This window comes from Balaenoptera musculus, chromosome 10 (genome assembly GCF_009873245.2).
Source record: "Balaenoptera musculus isolate JJ_BM4_2016_0621 chromosome 10, mBalMus1.pri.v3, whole genome shotgun sequence".
NCBI lineage: Eukaryota > Metazoa > Chordata > Mammalia > Artiodactyla > Balaenopteridae > Balaenoptera > Balaenoptera musculus.
This window is the reverse complement of record NC_045794.1, coordinates 96,207,731-96,232,611: the sequence shown is the minus strand read 5'-3', so window position 1 is coordinate 96,232,611 and position 24,881 is coordinate 96,207,731. Positions and strand designations below refer to the sequence as shown.

The window sequence follows — 24,881 nt, the reverse complement described above, 5'->3', positions numbered from 1 at the left end:
ATCAAATTCACTTCCAGAAGAGAGGGCCAGGAATTTGTTCCCCATCTTGCAATTGCAATCAAGGGAACGTGTAAAAAGGACTAGACTAGCTGGAAAATATGCCTTGAAAGAGCAGAGTGAAGACTATAAGCTACATTTATTACGAAAATTCGTGTTGCCATGAAAAACAGAGTCCAACCACAGTGCAATTTATTTCTGTGTTGCAAACTTGAGAAATGTGAAAGCACCATGGAAAGAAAAGTGCTGTATTAATTTACGGTAACAACTCTTCTTTTTTTTTTTTTTTTTAAAGTTTTTTTATTTATTTCATTTATTTTTGGCTGTGTCGGGTCTAAGTTGCAGCACACGGGATCCTCATCGAGGCATATAGGATCTTTCGTTGTGGCTCATGGGCTTCCCTCTAGTTGTGGCGTGCGGGTTTTCTCTTCTCTAGTTGTGACACACAGGCTCCAGGGTGCATGGGCTCTGTAGTTTGTGGCACTTGGGCTCTAGTTGAGGCGCGTGAGCTCGAGGGCTTAGATGCCCCCGCAGCATGTGCGATCTTAGTTCCCTGACCAGGGATTGAACCCGTGTCCCCTGCAGTGTAAGGTGAATTCTTTACCACTGGACCACCAGGGAAGTCCTTACGGTAACAATTCTCGAGATAAAATAAGGCACTAGAGTAACAGTTTTTATGACTCGGCAAAAAAAGTTAACACAGCCAACAATGGTTTTTTGTTTAATTCTCTTCTAACTCTACAGACGTAATTCTGCCTTCACCTTCATTACACTTTCATATGGTCTTAACAGGGGATGTACCTCCTCTTCTAAGAATCTCCGTACCTGCCAAAGAAGAAAGCAAATGCAAGATAAAAGAACACGTTAAGTTTTGAGAATCCTTTTTTCAATGTCAATTCATAACACTGAGACCTTACTTGATAAACCTTTATGCCACCACTGAGCTTCTATTTTTCTCAACTCCCTACCAGAAATCTCTCCCTAGACACAGGCAGCTCACCCCATCAGGCCCACCAGGCCGCCCCTCCCCACAAACCAGCCTGGCTGTGTCCTTTCAGTTGGTCGCACCATTCTCCACCCATTACCCAAGCTAAAATCATCACTGCTTCTTCCCTCCTCCCCATTCGACCAGCTTCCAAGTGACTAACATCTTAAACAGCCCTCGAATCTGTGCCCCGTGTGCACGTACCCTGGCCTTGGCTCAAAGCCCTCGTCACCGACTGCTTACCCACTGCAGCAGCCACCTTATTGGCCTCCCGACCTCCAGTTTAAGTCCTTCAAATCCAATACACCAGAGTGACTTGAATATAAATGATTAGCTCCCGTCTGTCTTCTACTTTAAATCCTAACTGCTTCCAGGGCACCTGATAATCTGGCAACTCTCTCTTATGCTGGACGTCCACGCATCTGCCATCTCCTCTCACCCTGGTGTTCCCTACAGGTAACTCCTGCCCGTCCTTAAGATTCAGCTCAGATGTCATGTCTTCCAAGAAGTCTTTCCTAACTTCTTCTGATCTAGGGTTGTCTCCTTTGTGATCCCCAAAAAGATGTGCTTCCCTCAATTCTTGCATGTACAGCTTGGTATTCTAAGCCTTCACCATTAAGTTTTGAGCTCCCTGAAGATAAGGATTATCTAATTCATCTTTAAAGCACCAGAATTAAACACAGCACCCAAACACAATCTGAGCACCTAGTCTGTACTCGATAATGTTTTTTGTTTTTTTTTTAACTTTGGGTTTATTTATTTATTTATGGCTGTGTTGGGTCTTCGTTTCTGTGCGAGGGCTTTCTCTAGTTGCGGCAAGTGGGGGCCACTCTTCATCGCGGTGTGCGGGCCTCTCATTATCGTGGCCTCTCTTGTTGCGGAGCACAGGCTCCAGACGCGCAGGCTCAGTAATTGTGGCTCACGGGCCCAGTCGCTCCGCGGCATGTGGGATCTTCCCAGACCAGGGCTCGAACCCGTGTCCCCTACATTGGCAGGCAGATTCTCAACCGCTGCGCCACCAGGGAAGCCCTCGATAATGTTTTTGAATTAACCCGTAGTCTCCAAAAGGCCAAGAGGAAAAGTGACAAACATTTACTGAATACTTACTATGCACCAAGCTAGGCCTTTCAGTCCACACTCCAAGATATGTATCTCTATCCTATCGGCCAGTAAAAGTAGAAAGTCAAGACTGAACCCAAATCTACCTGACAGTAAAACCCAATCTTTGTCCATTACACCACGGCTCCAGACCAAAAGAGAATTCAGAGAAATCCACTGGGAGAAACACTTAAGGCAGCTCAAAACAACCAAATCTTTAAATTTTAGCCAGCAACCTACTCTGAATTCTTTCTAACTAGCCCCATTCTCAGCATACCTCCCATGAAGCAGAAACATTATATTAATAGATAATATTCCAGGCTCTGCAGCCCAGCAGTGTAAAAAGAGGGCACTTGGGGAAGACTGCAGCACCACAGAAGTGTTCTGATGTTTACCTGCTGGGATGCACGACCGGTGAAAGAAGAAGGATCCAGTAAATGGTCCAACTGGGAGTGAATGGGACTGAAGTAGGCATCAGCCTGGATACGCTCTATGAGGTCATTTTCACCCCCTTCCTGCTTGACCACAGCAGCTGCCTGATGGGAGAGCACTCTGATTTTCTCATGGCAATCCTGGGAAGACAAGGAGTATGGTTGGCTTACTAGTAACAGGCATTTGAGGGCCCATGCTGTATGGCAGCTGGAGCAAAGGCCTCCTCCAAAGCTTCATGAACCATCTGCCCTTACATCCTGCCCACTTCCCAGCATTTCCTATGGAAATTCAGACCTAATTTCTTCACTGAAAGTGGACCTTTTCTACAAGTGATTAAGCAATTCACTTTTTAATAAACTGAGGTCACCACCATCACCCTCCAAAGATAGGCCTGTTCTACGGCAGTATATGGTCACTGTTCTGTACCAATACCATGACCGAAGGTAATAACAGAGACATCTTCGTGCATCCTTCTTTGGGGAGGAGAAAGCAGGACTAAAGGTGTACTTTGTTTACCCAGGAGCATGAGGGGTTACAAACCTGGCGGTTACCCCCAGCTTTCACCATGGCCATAATGATGTTCTCTGTGGCCATGAAGGGCAGCTCTTGCCGAATGCGCCGCTCAATTACCTGTACGAATGAAGCACCAAGAAGGATGCCTCAGGTTACAAAGTCATACGCACAGTAGGACATCAACTATGACCAAAAAGATACACAGCAGGGACAAGAACTACCATATCTATGAAGAAAGAGGGTAGAATGGATTGTCTTATGCTACACTGTATTTTTAAGTTTTCTCATAATCCAGAGTATTATTTTGATTTAAAAAAGGAATACTGACTTGAGTAAACTTTTAAAAGTTGCTTCATCAGAATGATTCCTAAAACCTCAAGTCTGCTCAATTTCAGTGCCTGACTTCAGGAGCCAAGCACAGCATGGCAACAAACCCACCTGCCTCAGGTACTCACAAACAGACCAACGGAGAAGTCTACTCTGCCAGTCACAGCAGAGCTGACGACTCAGGCCGGTGGACAATTTTAAGCCAATTCGAAGCACTTCTTTTTCCCTCTTCTATAAACATGTCTATGAATCCCCCAGACCTAGTTCCCTAGAGCTTATGTCACAACATGAAGAGTGAGCTCTGCTTGGGAAGAGCTCCAACTGGACCAGAATCCAGCTCCTCCAACATGCTCACTCCAGAGCAGTAGGCCACCCGCCCCGCCCCATTCCCACCCCGCCCTCATACTGTGCTTTTTAACGGAGGCCGCTTACTCTGGGGTACACCACCAAGCCTTCAGAAATGTTCTGCAGCGTATTCAGTATCGTATCTGCAGTGAGAAATGCCTCGGCCAAACACATTCGTCTAGAAAACAAACAGCCAATTCAGTTATCGCTTCAAGCAAATAACGATTTCCATGAAATGGAGGGTGTGTCCCAAGAAGCTGCCCTACTGACTTCTCATGCCAGATGTGCTACTTGGACAATTTCCTTCAACTACCCCAATATCCTAATGACCCTCAAATCTATCACCTCTTGACTAAGACCACTTGCCCAAGCGCCAGACCATATACCCATTTGGAGAGCTCCACCTGGCTGATGTGTAGGTTCCCCAAACCCAGAACTGAATTCAGCCGCTTTTCCACTGCCTCCTGCTCCCCACCTCACCCCGCTCCTCCTCTCCCTGTAGCTCCTGACTCAGGAAATGGCACCAGCACCCCATCACCATCTTAACACTCACTCCAGTCAACCGCCAAGGCCAGCCCACCTGACATCGATTTTATATCCACATCCTCTCCAGTTACATGGCCACTGTGCCAGTGTGTACTCGGATTTTTTTTTTTTTTAAAGATTTTTATTTCATGTGGACCGTTTTTAAAGTCTTTATTGAAGACTTTAGAGTCTTTGTTACAATATTGCTTCTGTTTTGTTTTGGTGTTTTGGCCATGAGGCATGTGGGATCTTACCTGCCAGACCAGGGATCAAACCCGCACACCTTGCATTGGAAGGTGAAGTTTTAACCACTGGACCACCAGGGAAGAACCTGGATTCGTTTTTTTTTTAAAATAAATTTATTTATTTATTTACTTATTTTTGGCTGAGTTGGGTCTTTGTTGCCGTGTGCGGCCTTTCTCTAGTTGCAGCGAGCAGGGGCTACTCTTTGTTGCGGTGTGCGGGCTTCTCATTGCATTGGTTTCTCTTGTTGTGGAGCACAGGCTCTAGGTGTGCGGGTTTCAGCAGTTGTGGCTCGTGGGCTCTAGAGCACAGCCTCCATAGTTGTGGCTCACGGGCTTAGTTGCTCCACGGCATGTGGGATTTTCCTGGACCAGGGCTCAAACCCGTGTCCCCTGCATTGGCAGGCAGATTCTTAACCACTGCGCCACCAGGGAAGCCCCTGGACTTGGATTTTTAAAGTAGCCTCCTAACTTGTTCTGATCAGCTCCCTGTCCCCTTACAACTGATTCTCCAAATTGGTGCAGGGTATTTTAGTGTGCACATCTGATTAGGTCACAGCCTGCTAAAAAACAGTCAATGGCTGACTTCCGAATGAGTTCACATGTTTTATTCCCATAAAGCCTGGATTATGCACACACCCCAGAGACCTAGCTTTAACTCTGATCATTTCCTCTCAAGAAATTCCAGCAGAATACAAGCAATACTAGAGTAATGAATCTGCTTTTGAATATTAATAAGTATATACACAAAGCAGAAAATCATGTGCATGCTGGTACCTTATTAGTAACTACAAATTACTCCTGACCCATCTCATAACTAATTAAGATGTTGCTGTGTCAAGACACCACACATGACGTCCCCCTGCCTTCAGAACAGTATCTTTGGGACTCCCCTAGAGGCCCAGCGGTTAGGGCTTCACCTTCCATGCGGGGGTGCAGGCTCCATCCCCGGTCGGGGGGCTGGGATCCCGCGTGCCTCACGGCCAAAAATAAACCCACAAAAAACATAAAAGAAAAACAGAAGCAATATGGTAACAAGTTCAATAAAGACTTAAAAAAAAAAAAGAAAGAGCAACATCTAAACTCCTTTTCAGGGCCTAGAAGGCCCTTCATAAACTGGCTACTAACCAAGAGCATGTCCGACCTCATCTCTTGCCACAGACTTCATTCTCCAGGGCTACCCGACTATTAGTAACTCCCCCAACTGTTTTTTCTCCTGCTCTGTGCCTTTATACGTGCTCCCAATCTTGTCTCAAATGTTAAAAAATGCCTAGATTTCTTAAGTCTAAAGCATCACCTCTGTGAAGCTTCCCTCAACTCCTCCACCACCCCTCCCTCCGCTTTGCCCCCACAAGGATCACTCTATATATATTTTGATTCTAACACGTATCACACTGTTCCTTCTATGTTCTTGCCTCCCTATTAGACTCCAGGCTCCTCAGGGACAAGGAGGGAATACAGAGATGCTCATAAAGTCCTGCTGCTTCCAGGCCCCTCTTGGTCCTCCCACAACTTGCTGTACGCGACACCCCCGTTTCACTGACCGGTTGGCACTATCATCCAGTGTGCGTTCAAACCACTGCACAGATGCTGTCTGCAGCGGGTCCATGACAAGGGTCATTAGGTGACGGGCCAGGCTGCAGCACCGCTCTGAGCGCATAGGGTTCCGCTTGTACGGCATTGCACTTGAGCCTGTCCGTGTAAAGGAGAAGAAGCAAAGGCAGGAAGACCTCAGGGGACAGTGGGCGGCCAAGCACGCCCCTGGCAGAACTGTTCACACGCGCCCGCGAACCTCCTGGCATCTCGCGGTGCTCCCGGGCCTCCACGCAACACTCACCAATCTGCTGTTTTTCAAAGGGTTCCTCCAGCTCCTTGAGGCTTGCCAGGAGTCGTACGTCAGTACAAATCTGGGGAACAGCAGGGCCACAGGCATCACCCACACTCTTAGCATGTGGGGTCTGGGGCAGGGACTGGACGGATGGAGGAGGGGAGCTCTTCGGGAGCCCGCCGAGCTGAAGGGCAGCATGTCCTCCCCGAGGGAGACTCCTCTCAGCTCCTGAAGAGCTGGCATTCGGGGAGCACGGGAATGTTCTGGTGAAACACTGCGTAGGATTATCACGGACAGACAACGGCAAGATGAACTTAATGAGAACACGGAAACTAGTCCTTCCTTTTAACACACCTTAACTTAAGAGGCTTCACTGACAGGCCCCAAATTGCTATGAGTGATATCTGACATCTCTCAAAAGCCACAGTGAAGTCGAAGTGAGGCTGGGCGGGTCTGTCTGTGGCGTCCAACACTCCCATTGCTACCACCACTCACCTTGTGCACTGATGCCCCCAAGCCGGCCAGCGCGGACAGCACCTCAATATCTATTTTTCGTGTATAGGTCTGCCCTGTGATGATGAAAGCCCTAGTAATGAACAGAAAAGAGCCTCACGTGAAAATATTCCAAAATGTGACTGTGTCAAACAAATGAGCAAAAACAGACTGAGCGAAAGCTTGGCGCCACTGGAGCACTAAGTCACACTGAGCCCAGGACCTCGCTGATACGTGGCTCCAGGAACACACTGCTCTTCCACCCTTGTTACTGATACCCAGACAGCCGCCCTGACCCGAGGAGGAAACACGGTCCAGCGAGCCTCTGTCCTGCTGCAGTCCAATGAAGTGCCTGAAACAAGGAGCCATGGGGGAGCCTGTAGCCCTCGATGCACATAGCCAGACTGAGACCAAGCCATCGGAGGTCCTCAGTAAAAAGCAAAACAGCAACAACATGGGTAAGGCTATTCTACTGAACTCAGAACTAAACAGCTTCCTTTTTTCTTATAAATTATAAGAAATATAATAGAATCCAGACTGTAAGAATAAAAACCCAGGCTAGAGATGGAAGGAGATGGGTGGAAGGACAGAGAAAGAAAAAAAAAAAAAAAAAAAAAAATTTAAGGTCAAATCTAGAGGAATACTATCTTTCATTACTTAACAAGGAGGCCAACACTTTTCCCACTTACCTACCTCTTAAATCCTGCCTTTTCTGTCACCATCTTGTCAAGCTGCTCTACCTTGGAAAGAAAAGACATCCCTATAGAAATTCAGGTGTGTCTAGCATGAGAACATCTTGACAAGTCACCTGCCCAGGTTTTGGCCTTCACTACCCGCTTCCAGTCCAGACTCCACCCATTCCAGGTTCAATCGCTTCTACCATCCTGGAGGTCAGCTTTGTCTCTGGTGCTCCTGCAGTTGAGTTTGTATCACCCAGGTCACTTTCAGAATACCTTTTGGTCATCTCCCTCGAAGAGCTGCAGGAAGCTGGCCTGGGTGCCAGTGGTGCCCTTCACTCCTCGGAAGCGTAGGTCATCTTGGACACGCTTCAAGTTCTGGAGATCCATGCAAAGATCTTGAATCCAAAGACAGCAACGTTTCCCAACTGTGGTCAGCTGAGCAGGCCTGAAAACAACCCAAAGAGAACACAGAGAGGTCTCAAACCAGTGACTTATTTCATAAAACCTTCATTGCTTCTTCTAATAATCACTGCTACCTCTGGGAAGGGTTAAGAATTAAAGAGAGAAACCAGTGAAGACAAAACAAGAGCTAAAAAGTTTAAGCAAATAAGTTAAGCAAATTCAATGTCATTTATAAATATTCAAAGGTTATAAAACTAAAGGGCTACTAGCACAGTTCTTTCTTCACCATCAAGAGGCACTATAAGGGCAGAGACAATGTCTGTTTTGTTTGTCCCCAGGCCTTGGCAAGAAATATACACGTAACAAACATTTGCCAAGCATCTAATGTGTTCTTGGTATTGGAAATACAACAAAGAACAAAACAGACAAGTGGAGCTCATATTGTCATGTAAACAAGTAAACAAACAAGATAATTGTTCATTTTTAAAATGCTATCAAAAAATAAAACACAGATGACGATACTGGAGATTGTGACTCTAGACTGACAGTAAAGAAAGGGCTCTGTAAAGAGTCCAGATCTGACGAAGAGGGGCTTCCCTGGTGGCGCAGTGGTTAAGACTCCACCTGCCAATGCAGGGGACATGGGTTCGAGCCCTGGTCCGGGAGGATCCCACATGGCACGGAGCAACAAAGCCTGTGTGCCACAACTACCGAGCCTGGGCTCTAGAGCTCATGAGCCACAACTACTGAGCCCACGCACTGCAACTACTGAAGCCTGCAGGCCTACAGCCCGTGCTCCACAGAGAGAGAAGCCACCACAATGAGAAGCCCACGCATCGCAATGAAGAGTAGCCCCTGCTTGCTGCAACTAGAGAAAGCCCGCATGCAGCAACAAAGACCCAACACAGCCAAAAATAAATAAAATAAAATAAATAAATACATTAAGAAAAGATCCAACGAAGAGCCAGCCAAACTGGAGAATAACCCCAAAACACACACAACCAGAGGACTCTAACATAATAGCTAATGGCTTTGTCTTCAGTCTGAGGTCTAAATCAATCTATTGCAGGTCTGTTTATAACATAAAACATAATTATGAGTAAACTGCAATAAAGTCAGAGTTCTACTAGATGACCTAGCCTACTCCATATGGAATTTCTCTTCTATTAGGCTAATGATACTGACAGCTGGTGACATCAAGGCACCCCACTAGGAATGTCTACAGCATACACATCAAAAGTTAGGACACATATTCCCAAATCAATCTTATGGTAGTTTTCCTTTTTAACTTCTGCTACTAGATTATTGGTACAAGCAAAGAAAAAAATACATTTGCATGGACCTATTCATAGGAGCATGATACATAATAGCAACAGAGTGGAAACAAGCCAAATGTCCAGCAACTGGTGAACAGATAATGTAAAAATAAATTAAGTACTGACACATGCTACATGGATGAACACTGAAAACACTATGGTAAGTGAAAAGAAGCCAGTCACAAGAAGATGAACATTATATGATTTGACTTAAACAAACTGTCTAAAAGAGGCAAATCCATAGACAGAAAACAGATTTGTGGTTGCCAGGAGCTAGGGAATGGGGGAATGGGGGAATGGGAGGGAATGCTAATGGGTACAGGTCTTTTGGTGGGGGGGTGATGGAAATATTCTGAAATTATATACTGGTAATGACTGCATGAACTCTATAAATATACAAAAAACCACTGAACTGTATACTTCAAATGGTGAATTTTATGGTAAGTCAGTTATATCTCAATAAAGCTGTTTCTTTTTAATTGCAGGGACTCACCCATTCTGAGGTCATATCTACGCATCAATACCATTTTCTGGGTTTCTAACGGCTGCTAACTGTGGCAGCAGGTACCCCTCATTAAACCATCCCCAGAGGAATCCTGGAACGCCTGCATCCCCTGAGCACTCTCCATCAGATGCGGGAGAAGAGGAGCTGCAGCACAGGTGATGCTAGGCGTCTACGGAGCCAGCACAGAACGCAACGTTTGTCGTGGCCCAGCCGTTCACACTGAGCACTGACTCCTTCACAGGAACAAATCCTTCTGGTTTCTGCTACTAATAACGAAGGCTCTAATTTTAAGGAAGATTAAACTCAATAGGCTTTCCTAAGTTACAGGGGATGACACCCTTGTTGCCATAGCAACACCCCATTAAAACATAAGGCAGGGCTTCCCTGGTGGCACAGTGGTTAAGAATCCGCCTGCCAATGCAGGGGACACGGGTGTGAGCCCTGGTCCGGGCAGATCCCACATGCCGTGGAGCAACTAAGTCCGTGCGCCACAACTACTGAGCCTGCGCTCTAGAGCCCGCGAGCCACAACTACTGAAGCCTGCATGCCTAGAGCCTGTGCTCCGCAACAAGAGAAGCCACCGCAATGAGAAGCCTGCGCACCACAATGAAGAGTAGCCTCCGCTCGCCGCAACTAGAAAGCCTGCATGCAGCAACGAAGACCCAACGCAGCCAAAAATAAAATAAACAAATAAATTAAACAAAACAAAAGGCAGAGGCTAACACACCACTACTCAAATATCATCACTTGAAACCTGCTACTAGCATTTCAAAAATGACATCATTGGCTTTAAAACAGGGTTTTATTCAGTAATCATAAAAATACTTGCACATTCAAAACATAAAAAACATAGTATGGAAAAAATTTTAGTTACCCTATTATCTCATAAACCAGAGTAATCAGTATATACATCTTGGTGTACTTCCTTCCAATCTCTGTACAATTTATATGCTGTCTTTTCCCCACAACATTAACCTAAGTGCATTCCCATGTCTTATTAGTCTTACCGGCATCATTTTGCTAGTTGTGTATTATTCCAACCTGTGGATATACTACATTCTATACCTTATTTAATTATTCTCTTATTCTTGGACATTTAGATTGTTTCCAATGCTTACCATCATAAATAATATTTTAACAAAGATCTTTGTACATATAGCTTTTCCCATAATTTGGATGACTTGGGTTAAATTCTCAAGAATGGAATCACTGAATCAAGAATACTTTCTTGACAGGCAGAGTGGAAACAGATCCAAGAAGGGAGCAATCAGAGGCTCCCCTTTCCTGTGGCCTAAACTGGGAGAGCCCCTCCTTCCCTCCTGCTCACGCCGCAGGAAGGTACCCATCTAAAACTCTGGTCCTTCATAGTTACCCCAACTAGCTGTCTACTGTCCTGACCTGCAAAACCATCTGGGCTGACTCTACTAACCAGCATTGGATTCCTGGAGTGGGAAAGGAGGGATCAGGCCCTGTGACTTAAACAGGATCTGCTCTCCAACCTCCTCCTTGCCCCTAAAAGATCTCCCTGTAGGCAAAGCAGATACCAGAAGTGTTAGATTATTAAATTAAGGGGGGAAAAAAAAAACAACTTTCTGTATACATATTTTCCAATGAAATGAACCACTAGATTTACTCTCTAAGCAGTATAGCTTTTAAGGTAGGTATAAGGTTCATTACTCACAGGCACCCCAAGCGCTTATGTTTTGAGATTTCTCATCTCCAGGTTACCATGGAGAAGGGAGAACTGAAGGAATAAATGGAAGCTGGATGCACATAAACAAGCCCAATTCCCAAGAGGTAACCCTCTCACTTACTGGAAATGTGTGAAACCTAAGGTGGGAAGATCAGCTCGTTCCTTGGCAAAGTCGGCAAGCCGAGAGATCACTCTGGCAAGCTGCAAGGAAGACCATGTGCGAGAAAGAGTGAATTCAGGCTGAGCACTTGCATCAACAGGAACTAAACTTGGAGACAATTCATACACAACTACACCTCCAGCTCACGGAAGGCAGAGGCCATAGTTTTTCACCTTTGTATCTTAAAGTGCCTTGGAGAGTTCATACCAACCAACATTCAAAAACTGAGTTGACTACCTAAAACGTCACGAATTATTTCTGCACAGTGTTAACACCACTGGCACGTTCATGAAGAAAAACAAGACAAAATCATAAATCTGACCCACATATTCCAGCCACGTGCTGCTGGTTACACTTTCTTCACTTAAAAGGCTATGCTTTAAAAAGCATTAACTTATATAGTGATTTAACTCAAGAAGAGATAATTAGTTCTACAGATTAGATCTAGGATCATTCATCTGAGTAAACAATAACTTATTTAGATTTACATTGTGCTGCTTTACACTGTGGTACCCATCTCCTGTCACAGGGAATCTTAGGACTGGTAAGCAACTTCTGTCAACTTCTTACCTTTGGCAAAAGCAGGTCAAATGCATTTCTAAGAATAATCAAGTCCTGCAAGGGAAATGCAGTGATCTTACGTTAATCAGCTTTGCCCAGACAACATTATGACATAACACTTTCTGGCCATCACAACTGGGTTTCTAACCTAGTCGCCTATCTCACTTTCAGCAACACACTGTGCAAGCCAGAAGATGCTAACAGAAATTCTCTTCTGATTACTGTTTTAAAAGCACACCAACTTAGAGAGCAGTACTACTGGATTCTATAAGCACAAAGCCTTTGTACTTATAAAGCCCTATTTATGTGGTATCTAATGTAACGGGAAAATGATAAGGGGTAAGCCCCATCGTGAATACGGCAAAGATGTCCCGGTCAACAGGGTTTATACCTTCCCGAAAATTAGTGTTTGAGTTTCTGAGAATAATCCATAGGGGTTAAAAAAAAAAAAAAAAAAAAATCCATAAGGCACATTTCATTAGTTTCCACTCCCTTTTTTTCATGTCAATCATTGCTAACAAAAAAAAGTCATGAACTACAAGATCTAGGTTTAGGAAATCTAAAGCTGTTCCTGGGGGGTTAGGAGATGTAAGTGTTGCAGGCAACTCCAACACATGTTTATGAGACAGTAATTGTTGAGCCCAACTGCATGCTGGGTAATTTTAGAAGGATACTCCAAGTTAGAGAACTGTTGTTCTCCCATTATCTGATTCACCAATTACACATCGATGCCTTTAATTACGTACCACATTAGACAAAAAATGTTACTTCGGGCAACTTAGAAATCACTGGCTTCTTTCTGAACTGCAAGTGTATCTGGATTCTAACTTCTAGTCCCACGGGTGCCCTGCAATAAGGGCAGAGCTTTGGAGCCACTCTACCCAGGCATGAATCCTTTCCAGCTGCAAAACCTAGAGCAAGTTCTTCAACTTCTACACTTCCTCATCTGTGGCAATGGGAAAAAAAAGCCAAAGCCAAAGACTACATATTCTGAATCCATTTATATGAAATATCGAGAAAAGGCACAACTATAGACACAGAAAGCAGGTCAGTGGTTGTTTGAAACTGGAAGCAGGAGTGGAGATTGACTGTAAAACAAGCAAAAGAGAACTTCTTGGCGTGAGGGGTATGCTCGAAAACTGGAGTGTGGTGAGGCTGAATGATTGCATAAATTTACTAAACCTCATTGAACTGTACCTTTAAAATGGGTAAACTTACGATATTAAACTATACCTCAATAAAGCTATTTAAAAATGGAGATAACAGAATCTAACTCTTATGCCTGTTGTGAAGAAAAAATGAAGTAATACATAGAAAGTGCTCAGAATAGCGCTCGGCGCCTAGTAAACTTCGGAAAATGCTTGCTTTTACTTTCTCGTGTTTATGAGACACTTTTGCTAATTAAGGGATTTAAGAATTATAATGTAATTATTTCTTTTTTTCAGAAGTCTTGGCAAAGAGTAAAAAGGACTTTGGAAAGAAAATCCCTTTGGAAAACTACTTTGGCCACTAAAATGCTAAGAACTCGGCTTATGTCCAGCATACCAATGCGTAGGCAGTATCTGTACGTCTCATTTTATGGAGGTCATTAGGGGTTTACAGTTTAGATTGGAAGGATACCAAAAGCAGAAAATTCCTGAGCACTGAGATCCTAAGATCTATGGAGTCACTTCCTAAAATGGACAAAATCAAAGAAAATTTATAAATGCATTATAAACACTGAGTCTAAGTGGAAACAAAACAACATCATGGGCTCCTACTGTATTGTCTCCAACATAGCAGGAGGTGGCACCAAGATGAATAATGCCAGCAGCTTTGGGGCAGCAGTGGGCAAACGTGTGCACGTGAGCCATCACATCATGTCGTAACTGCTTCTCTTCCTCAGCTGCCATCTTGAAGTCGATGTTGTCCAGGTTTGATTTCATCTCCTGAATTTGTTCATCTGTGATAGGCAAACCCAATGTCTGCAGAACAGGCAAAATAAAATAAAATAACTTCTTGTGGCACAATTATTTGAATTGAAGTGACACTGAAAAAAAAATTGGTTCATGTTAGCACTTATGCCCTACCTTCCAATTCTTAAACTAAAATTGGGCCAACTAAACTAAAAGGACATGGGGAGGAGGAGACAACTTTCTAAATGAATCATGGTAAATTATATTCTAAGGGAACTCCAATACATAAAACAATGCAATCCTGATTTTTGTTCCCTCTGCCCCTACGTCTCTGCTCACTCCCTCACAGGTCTGGTCTCTGGGCTCAAACGCCATCTCCTCAGAGGGGTCTTTCCCGACTTCAATGTGAAACACGCTTCTTCTGTGCACTCTCTATCTATCCCTTTAGCCTGGTTTTATTTAGAGCACTTATCACCACATGACATTTTTACAAATCTATTAGCCTGTCTCTCCCCTCTAGAATGTATATACTCTCTGAGAGGAGAGCTTTGTGGTATTTATTGCTTATTCTTTAGTGCTTGGCACTTAAGTGCCCAAAGTGTAGGATCCAGGCCACAGCTTTACATTTGATCTAGATGGATTTAGCCAGAGAAACCAAAATTAGGAATGCTATTACTGTCTTTGCCAACAAATTATGTGCAACAAATTCAGTGCAACTGAAAGCAATTCCGGGGCTTCCCTGGTGGCGCAGCGGTTAAGAATCCACCTGCCAATGCAGGGAACATGGGTTCGAGCCTTGGTCCAGAAAGATCCCACATGCCACGGAACAAATAAGCCCGTGCGCCACAACTACTGAGCCTGTGCTCTAGAGCCTGTGAGCCACAACTACTGAGCCTGAGTGCCACAACTACTGAAGCTTGCGTGCCTAGAGCCCGTGCACCGCAACAAAGAGTAGCCCTCGCTCGCCGCAACTAGAGAAAGTCTGCGCGCAGCAACAAAGACCCAACGCAGCCAAAAATAAAAATAAATAAATTAAAAAAAAAAAAAAAAGCAAGCAATTCCGGGAGATACAAATGAGAAAATAAACACATCAACATCTTACGTTCATCCATCACTGAAAAAATCAGGCCGACAAAAAATAGCTGGCAGCCCACAGGCAGCTCGGAACCCTGGAGCCAAGTACTGAATATGTTCATTGGTGAAATTTATCCAAACCTCACTTGAAAGCCCCAAGGCCTGGCCCTGGGAAGGGGCTCACATCTTAAGACCTACCTTGTCCAAGGTGGTAGCTACTACTCAGATGTGGTTATTTACATTTAAACTAGTAAAAATTTAAAAGTAAAAACTCAGGACTTCCCTGGCAGTGCAGTGGTTAAGAGTCGGAGCTCCCACTGTAGGGGGCGCAGGTTCGATCCCTGGTTGGGGAACTAAGATCCCACATGCCACTCAGCCCAGCCAAAAAAAAAAGAAAAGAAAAAATTCAATTCCTCAGTCACACTAGCCACATCTGGCCCAAGCTGCCTTGGATTTTTAGTCATCAGACGTGACATCTCAGGGCTCCTCCCAAAGCAAAGCAGCAGGGGGCAGCGTGGTCAAAATGCTTCCTATCCCCAAGCAATGTGTCTTCTCAAAATTCATTCCCTACTCCTAATTTTCAGCACTTCTCCTAATCTCTCATTGCTCAAATTTTTTAACTACTAAATTATTATGTAATTTGTGCTGTTAATTTTGACAACCTAGCTAACAGATAATCCGAACTCAGGAGACATCAAAATTGTCTGCATTTCAGGCAATGTATATATAGACTGGGCAGAGGAAAGGACACATATTCAGACTCTACATTTCAGTCCCAGCTTGAACCTTTTACTAGCTATGTTGAGTGGCAAAATCTTAAGAGTGCCACCACCCTCATCTAGAGTACCAAGTAAAACAGAAAATAGAGTACATGCTAGTACATAACAAACCACAACACACTTCATGTTCTTGTCTACTATCTATTATTGTTATCTGAGCCCAGTTTATGAAATCTCTCTGTGCCTCCATTCTATCCTCTGTAACTCCATTCTATCCTCTGTAAAACAGGAATAACTTACTTATTATAAAGAACTGTTTTGAGGATTAGTAAACTATTAATTTTTAATCTTCAAACTGCCAGGCACACACATAGCAGGCACTGTAGAAATGTCTGCTACTTTTCTTTTTTAATTGGAGTATAGTTGATTTACGATGTTGTGCTAGTTTCAGGTGTACACCAAAGTGAATCAGTTATACATATACATATATCTGCTCTTTTTTAGATTCTTTTACATATAGGCCATTACAGAGTATTCTGTCTGCTAGTGTTATGTACTACTTTATTTTCTTGAGCATAGTGATAGGAAGGGGGTAAAATCTAGGAAGAAAGTTTCCTGTTTGGGGACCGTGTACCTCGGTCCTAGGCACGTACTCAAGATTGTTTCCAGGTTTACTAAATGTCATTTGGGTGCTGCCATCTTGCTTGTTGTGGCATTTTCCTCTGAAACTTTACAGCTCTGTGGATCACCTTCAGTTTCCTTCAGCTCCTCTGCAAAGGCCCGTCTGTAGCTATTTCTGAAATCGTTGGGCTAAATAGGTCTACATGCAGCTCTTATAAGAGAACCCATACATCTCATCTAATAGCCCCGATTCTCCCTCCCCAGAGGCAGACGGCAGCAGAGTGAAGCGGAAACGGTGGCCCAGGAAACATGGATTTTGTAGTGACAGTCCGGTCTCAGACAACACTGAGGCACTGTGGAGGGCGAGGTGGCTGAGCGCTCAGTCAGGCTCTGCACGGGACACGGGTTCACACCCGGGTTCCGCTATCAGTGGTAAGGAGCAAATAACGCGCTGGGGATCATCGAGGCTTGGTCTTCTTCCCTACAATGTGGGAAAACCACCACCTAGTTTGCCAAGTCTTTACGGGTTAAAGGGGGAAAGACGTGTACAGAAACGAGCACAACGGCACGGACCAAGCGCTCGGCCATGTACTCCTGCAGGAACCGCCAAGACTTACCCCCTGAAACGGTAACTGCACTTCTCGCCGCCCCCTGTGCGCCTCGAACCCTCGACGATTAAAACATGTGAGGCAACAGGTGGCGGCTGCCGGGTCTCCTGCCCTGGGCTTCCTGGGGCCTCAGCTCCTCTGGATTAGCGGGGAGGCTGCCCCCGGAGGCTCAGCCGGCGCTCGGCACCCAACCCGGCACGTGCGGGGCCGGGCCCGCCTCCAGCCCCGCAGCACGTTACCTGCTCGGCTTCCGCCAGCCACAGCCAGAGCTGCCGCCAGGTCCGGAATTTGTACCTGTCGCTAAACACGAAGCACATCTCCGGGCTGGCATAACGGGAGGCAAGCGGCGAGCGGTAGCTGTCGTACCCGCAGGCCGCCTCCCGCCCGCCACCGTCGCCCCCCGCCGCCATCCCGAACACACTACCCCGCCGAAGCCGGACAGGGACACCGAGGACGGAAGCGGAAGTCCGGGAGCGGAACATCCTCCGCTTGGTCCCGCCCCCGGGGTTCCGGGAGACCCGAGCCCTCAAGGTTGTTCAGTTTCGGCGGTTGGCTGCTGAGGGTTAAGGAGTTTCTCTTGGTTTACCAGAAACGTGATTAGCGCTTCATAAGTTACTCAGCAGCTCTGCGTCTCAGTCTCCCCATCTGAAAAAAGGTACATTAAGACCCGCCTTTAAGATTCCTGTGAGGATTGGGTGTCATCATATCGATGTCTGGTTCACTTAGAAAGCCCTCTGTGTTTGCTATTATTATTGTCGCCTAATCCCTCCCACGCTCCTACCGCCTGCCTGGCCTCCAGCGCGGTTCTGAGGAGAAAGGAAGATGCCCAAGGGAAATCGGCATTTACTGAGGGCCAAGTGAGCCCCTTGCGCGAAAGTGCAGTAAAAATGGATTTCAGCAAGCGCTGGAACTGAGGCTCATAGACGCTGATGACTTGCTCACGGTCACCCAGCTAATAAATGGAGCCGCCCGACTTCAGATTCTGACTCTGAGCCATTACGCTGTGTAGTTCCCAGCACACACCGTGCCGGGTCACACCACGGCTTGGTGAAGGCATTCCCCCGTCCTGGAACACGTCTCTCTGTCACTGCGTCTTACGTAAGGCCCAGATGGTCCCACTCTTCCCTCTGGCCACTAATAATAAAACCACTAACGTTTATGTAAGTTTCACTAGGTATCAGGCACTGTCCTGAGTGCTTTACACATGGGATCTCATTACATCCATGTGAGGATCCTGAGTTTTTCAGGTACTATTAAATGAAATAATATACTACTCTCCAATGCAGAGTAAGTGCTCAGTAAATGCTTGCCATTATTATGATCCCCATTTTGCAGATGACAAAGCGAAGGCATGGGCAGGTTGAGTGTCTTGAGATTGCTCATGTAGAAGGGCAAGAGCTAGGAGTTAAGTGCAGGGGGATAGGCTCCAGGCTCCTGGTTCTTACCAGATTCAAAGGTACTCTTTCCTCTGTGCTACAGTAGCAGGTCCTATAGTGCTTTGAAATTACCTGTTTCTGAGTGTCTCTCTATGAAGGGAGGTCCATTTTGAATTCTCAGCTTGTTTGCTGAGGTGAATGGCCGCTTTCCCAGTAACCATAATACTTCAGGAATATTAAAAGCTGCTGATTAGATCTCAAGACTTCCAAGATCTTGTCTTTGACAATAACTTCTTTTCCTGTCACCTTTCCATTCCTGCTTTAATTTTTTCACGATTTACTCAAAAACTCATGGACCACCCCTGTAAGTGTTCTCCCTCCCCACCTCTGGGATTTCATATAGGCCTCTCATAACTCTCACCAGAGTTCAATGTTGTTGGCCTTTCCCATCGATGGCAAACTCGGTGCGGGTGGAGATCATGCCTGCCTTGGTCCCCCGTGTCCCTGGCAGGTGGATCCCGCACAGGACCTAACGTAGTGTAGGTGCTCAGTAAATGTTCGCTTGGTGAATGAATGCTGCCCAAAGGAGCCTAGAGCACAAAGGGAAACAAGGCCCACAGTCACCAAGATACAAGTTAGATCCTGACATTGCCATTCCTCTTCCCCCAGCCTCTCACATCCTTCAGTGTCCTCATGCCATAGATCCTTCATGTCTCCACCTGGGCTTCAGAATTGTCAGAATGGACCGCAGCACCAATCCCAGAATACTGTGGCCATCAGAGAAGCCCATCAGCTACCTGGGCTTATCACCCATGTCTTCTACCTCCCTTCTGGAGCTGCAGAGGATTGCTTTTGGGGATGAGGGCAAACAATTCTGGAAAGAAGACGACTACTCCCTGCAACTTCCAGGGCTGTCATTGCTGTGCTGTGATGAGTTTACTCTCCTTGCTTTCCACGGTGACTACTGCAAACTCTGTCTCCTCAGTCTTCCAGCCTCTCTCCTGGCTCTTGCACTTTGCTGTTACTTTTCCTCCCCCAATAGGAGTTTCTGTCTCCAATCTCTTCATTCAGGAAAGGATCTTGCTCTTTCAATTATTTTATCTCGAATCTCTCCAGTTCTGCCTCCCTTCTCCTTTTTTTTTTTTTTAAACGCACAGATCTCTTCCACTATAGAAACACCTTCACTTGCTGTTACCTCCTTAACACGGAAAGCTCTTTCTGGCTGCCTCTTCACCAACCGGCATTGATGTTACTAGCTGTGTGACTTGGGCGATTACTTAATCGTTTGGCACTTGGGCCTTCTTACCTGTGAAATATGGCTCATGACCCGCAGGTGTAGAGTGAGGAGCAAAGGCAGGTGACATAGATGCTGACATCCTAGCTCAGTGTCTGGGGCTCCCGTATTGAACACATTTGTTCCCCTCCCTTCTTTATTCCTTAGCACTGTGATGCAGCTTCTGCCCTCTCGTCTCCTCTAAACTGCACTCTCACTGATCACCAGTAACTTCCTCTAATAATTCAAAAGGCCCTTTGCCATAATATGTTTGCCTATTTGCATAAAGAATCACTAATAAAGGCTATGTGTGGGTGGGGTGGACATGCAGGGAACAGGATAGGCCAGGTAACTGGGAGCAAGCTTCCCAACGTACATCTTTAAATCATTTTGATTTTTGAGTCAAGTAGTTTTCCTTTTTCTTGTATTAAGTCATCCCTTTTGGCTGATTGAAATATTTACCATTTTTGACAACCCCTCCCTCCTGCTTTGAAAACTAAAGTGTACTGATTCTCCTCCCTTTCTGACTGCTCTTTCTTTGATGATCCTTCCTTCTCACACTCCTGGAAAAGGAAGTGGTGGGAATTTCCTCAAGATTTAACCCATCTTTACTCCCCTTGGAAACCGCACGTCTGCAAGTCTTATCCTCTGAGTCCACAAGTTTTCTCTAAAGTTTTGGTTCTTTTTTTTTTTTTTTTTTAAATGTGAATTTATTTATTTGGCTGTGTTGGGTCTTTGTTGCTGTGCGCAGGCTTTCTCTAGTTGCGGCGAGTGGAGTCCTCTCTTGTTGCGGAGCACGGGCTCTAGGCACACGGGCTTCAGTAGTTGTGGCGCGTGGGCTCAGTACTTGTGGCTCGTGGGCTCTAAAGTGCAGGCTCAGTAGTTCTGGCGCACGGGCTTAGTTGCTCCGCGGCATGTGGGATCTTCCCAGACCAGGGCTTGAACCCGTGTCCCCCGCATTGGCAGGTAGATTCTTAACCACTGCACCACCAGGGAGGTCCCCAAAGTTTTGGTTCTTAATCTTCAAAGGCCACCTAGACACTTGCGGCTGGTTGTCAGTGTTATCTAAAGCAACATCTCTAAATTGGGAATTTTATTTATTTATTTATAAACCTAATGAACCTAATATAGGGCAAGGTTATTTATTTATTTTTAAAATATTTATTTATTTATTTAGGCCGTGCTGGGTCCTACTTGCGGCACATGGGATGTTTTAGTTGTGGCATGCAGACTTCTTAGTTGTGGCACGTAGACTCTTAGTTGTGGCATGCGAACTCTTAGTTGTGGCATGCATATGGGATCTAGGTCCCCGACCAGGGATCGAACCTGGGCCCCCTGCATTGGGAGCGTGGAGTCTTACCCACTGGACCACCAGGGAAGTCCCTAAATCGGGAATTTTACATCTATCCTCTTGTTTTTATTTCAGGCTTTTAAAATACCTAGTTTCTTAAATTCTGTTACTCATGAGGGTCGTTCATTTCACAGTGCTGCCTAGTGTGTGCCAAGCATTGTACTAGGCACTGGGATATAGTGGTCAGCTGATGAGGCTTGAGTGGAGAGGGCAAAGGTGAAAAGAGAGGGAGGTAAATTTGCAGGAGCAGGTGGAAGGCAGACCATGGGAACCTGGTAGGAGATAAGGATATTTGGGGTTTTATTCTAAGCAATAGAAAACCACTAAGTTTTAGGCTGGAGGATGACTTCATCAGATTTATGTTTTGAAAAATATCATCTCAGCTCTTATGTGTAGAATGGATTGGGGGTGGGGAACTGGAGTGAATGCCAAATGAGAAACCAGTTGGGCTAATGCAGTGGACTAGGTGAGACCTAGGGGTGTAGGTGATCTAGCCTGGACAAAGGAAGTAAGTGGCAGAGGAAATGAAGAAAAGGAAGAGATTAATTTAAGAGGTGCAATCAATCCAGCTTGGTGGTGGGTTAGTTACGGGGAGTAAGGAAGGGGGCAGACTCAGCCGATGCTCCTAGGTCTCTAGGTTTCATTGCTGAAAGGATAGCAATGCCATTTACCATGGGGTGGGAGGAGGGGCAAGCAGGCAGGATGGACTTCTCTTTTGGGTTTATTGAGTTTGCAGAGCCATTAAGATATCCAGGTGTTTCAAAATGTTGAGCAGACAATTACATCTACAAGTCCGGAGCCCAATGGTAAGCGTTGGAAATATAAATTTAGCAGTCTTAGCACACAGATGGTAATTAAAGCCATAGGGGTTTTAGGCGCTCGAGCTGGAGAACAACACGGAAAAGAATTCTGCCCTTTCTGATGCTTACATTCCAGTGAGGGAGATGGATAATAATGACTGAACAAGATAATTTTAAAAAGTGGTTAAGTTCTGTGAAAAAAATATAGCAGGACAAGAGCATAGAGTAGCTTAGGGTGGGGATGGGGGTGACAGTTGATCACGTGAAGAGAGAACGAAGAATGGGGAGGTAAAAGTAGCCAAGTGGGCAGGAAGGGAAAGTGCTGGAGGAACCAGCACTTGAAGGGGGAGCACGTCTCTTGATCACAGTTTGGAAGCAGGAATTTGGGGGGAAATTCTTCTGATACCTCTAATTTTCTCCACATATCAGCAGACACAGGATGCTTGCTGGCAGTGCCAAGGTCTCATTGCTGGTTGGTTACAGTAGATTTACAGGAGTCCTTATTTGCCCCGCAGTGACTTTTTTCCCCAAGTGATACTGCTTTTGGTTGCTGGTGGAAAATAGAAAATAGGGTTTTTCCAAAGTGGGGATTTTAGCAACCATATTATTGAAATTATAGGCTATAAAATCTAAACTGGATTAGGAAGGAAATGAGGAAAAGGAGAGGGCTGATGGAGTCGAAGAAAGTAAATAGGCCAGTGTCCTGGGATGGCTGATGAGGTCAAAATGAAGCCAAAGAGGAGGGGGAAGCAGTCTGGGAGGACAGGAAGTCAAGGTCAAGGTTGCTGAAATTAGTGATTCTGGAGGGGAGCAATTTGGTGTGAGTATGGGAACGTGTGGCCAGGGTGACTGGGGGAAGGAGTGCAGAAACCTGGCAGTTAGGATGGATTTTCCAAGCGGACGCTGAAGTCACCTACGGTGACAGCAGAGCCCGCAGCGGTGAAGAGGGCTGAGTCAGAGGCTAAAGTCTTGACAACCATCTTCAATTCTAAAACACACCCCCCTTAGACGTTTATGCATTTTTAAAATATCCAGAATTTAAAGTCTTTGGTGATAAAGGTCTTCATAGGTTTTGCTATGATCTCAATTCCACAAATGCAGCACTTACTTGATATAGGCAGGCCCGCAAGGTGTTTTTTTTTTTTTTAATTTTTATTTATTTATTTATTTTTATTTATGGCTGTGTTGGGTCTTCGTTTCTGTGCAAGGGCTTTCTCTAGTTGCGGCAAGTGGGGGCCTCTCGTTATCGCGGCCTCTCTTGTTGTGCAGCGCAGGCTCAGTAATTGTGGCTCACGGGCCCAGTTACTCCGTGGCATGTGGGATCTTCCCAGACCAGGGCTCGAACCTGTGTCCCCTGCATTGGAAGGCAGATTCTCAACCACTGTGCCACCAGGGAAGCCCCCGCAAGGTGTTTTTGACATCTAGTTCCCCTCTCCTGACCTCACATTTCCTGGTGTTTACTTATTTTATGGTAAGAATTGGATGGTATATAGCCTACCACTTTGTACAGCAGACTTGCTTAAGACCATTTTCTTAGAATTCCAGGTGTCTTTCAGCCAAGGCATTTTGGCGTGATAACTTTGGAATCCAATCTAGGTTCCTAGCATGGTGACTGAAACAAGTTTCAATTAAGTGATGAATATTTACATGGTATGCTTAGAGCAGTGACCTAATGTAAACATTATAGGAAGCAATCAGTCAGTGTTATCTACTACTAGCTGATTAAATTATGCTGAGCTGCACTTCCTCATGAAATGGGTTTGCCACTACCTATTTCACACAGCATTCTGAGAATGAAGTCAGACACGACACTACCTGGGAATTAGAAGGTCTTAGTTTCCTTCCATTGCTCCCCTTTGCCCTTCTAGCGCTGTTGCATGGTCACATGTCTAACGAGTCTCCAGCAGCTAACAATAAGTAAGAAACTGTTCAGATGGGAACAAGCTGGCTTTCAGGGTAAGGCTCTCCCGCTCCTCCGCAGTGGTGAGCACCGGAAGCAGGGCGGGGGTGCTGGCGGGTGGCTTCGTGGACAGAGCTGGCACGCTGTCACCTTCCCGGGCTGCAGCAGAGCCCCGGCAGGCATCGTCCCTCTGCCCTCCTCCACTCTGTAGTGTCTTCACTCCAGAGGCACACGAGGCTCAAACGGGATGACAACGAAAGGTAGCAGGAGAACCTGAATTTCTTTCAGAGACTCTGAAGCCGGCAGCGTGGCAGGCAGCAAGGAGCACACACCCACCAGCGGCTGGTCAACCTGACAACTCCGGCAACACAAACATAACAAGACAAGATAGACAAAGTGGAGGCCCAGTCCAGATGCTGAATGTCAGACAGCTTTTATGTGTGGGGCAGGGCGAGGGAGTACAGTAGAAGAAATACAAACATTCAACAGACGAGCAAATTAAACTGGCAGAATGAAACAGGAAACCACAATAAATGCTTAGCAGCCAAACACATTTATTAGTCTTTTTTCTTTTTTTTTTTTTTCCAGGAACCCAAAAATATTTTGTAGTTATAATGTAAGCAACTGAGTTGCACATAATACAATCATATCTTTCCAAAATAAAATAAAATAAAAAACTAAACAAAAACAAAAATAAGCTGCTTAAAAGCCCAAAAAAACCCTTCAGAAAACTCATATATGCATTACATCATCTCTCAGTTTTAATGAAATGACGACGACTTAATTCCTTATTACTCAACCTGTCACATCCAATAAAAGACCACCCTTTAGTTTTTTTTGTTTTTGACTTTTTTTTTTGAAATCCAGCATGAGAAATACAGTACCTGCTATGGCAAAAAATACACATAAAATGCAACTTTTCAGCTTATTTGTACATTAGTAGAGTTTAACATTTTATTGTTTTTTAAGTGAACCAGTGATTTTAAGTACCACTATACTAAAAAAGTAAAATAAAATATAGAAAAGGGGGGCCCAGCCTGCCATGCAAGTGCACCTCTAAAGTGCCTAGTTTCTGTGTCCATGTAAAACCAGTCATATGAGGAGCAATTTCAACATATGGGAGTTTGATTAAACCTCTATGTTTAAGAGAGAAAAAAAAAAAA

At 45.2% G+C, this 24,881-nt stretch overlaps 1 protein-coding gene and 1 long non-coding RNA gene across 5 annotated transcripts; one reads left to right on the top strand and one right to left on the bottom strand.

The window, feature by feature from the left end:
• Nucleotides 1-691: 691 nt before the first annotated feature.
• On the bottom strand, nt 692-17,472 carry ADSL (adenylosuccinate lyase). Of its 4 annotated transcripts, none has more exons than XM_036866769.1 (13): nt 17,258-17,472; nt 13,862-14,065; nt 12,111-12,155; nt 11,502-11,581; nt 7,738-7,909; nt 7,478-7,524; nt 6,788-6,878; nt 6,302-6,371; nt 6,009-6,156; nt 3,785-3,875; nt 3,053-3,142; nt 2,476-2,652; nt 692-822 (listed from the first exon to the last, which is right to left on the bottom strand). In XM_036866769.1, exons 1-13 carry the CDS (start codon nt 17,426-17,428, stop codon nt 736-738), a joined length of 1,473 nt encoding a protein of 490 aa, XP_036722664.1. In that variant the 5' UTR covers nt 17,429-17,472; the 3' UTR covers nt 692-735. The 4 variants fall into 4 exon arrangements, with proteins under 4 accessions (XP_036722664.1, XP_036722666.1, XP_036722667.1 ...); XM_036866771.1 differs by having other exon boundaries at nt 703-822; nt 17,313-17,450; XM_036866772.1 differs by lacking the exon at nt 17,258-17,472 and adding an exon at nt 17,028-17,199 and having other exon boundaries at nt 703-822.
• A 5,727-nt stretch (nt 17,473-23,199) lies between these two features.
• Nucleotides 23,200-24,881, top strand: LOC118902160. The gene is made up of 2 exons (XR_005021523.1): nt 23,200-23,774; nt 24,007-24,881. It is a non-coding gene; the product is annotated as an uncharacterized LOC118902160 (long non-coding RNA).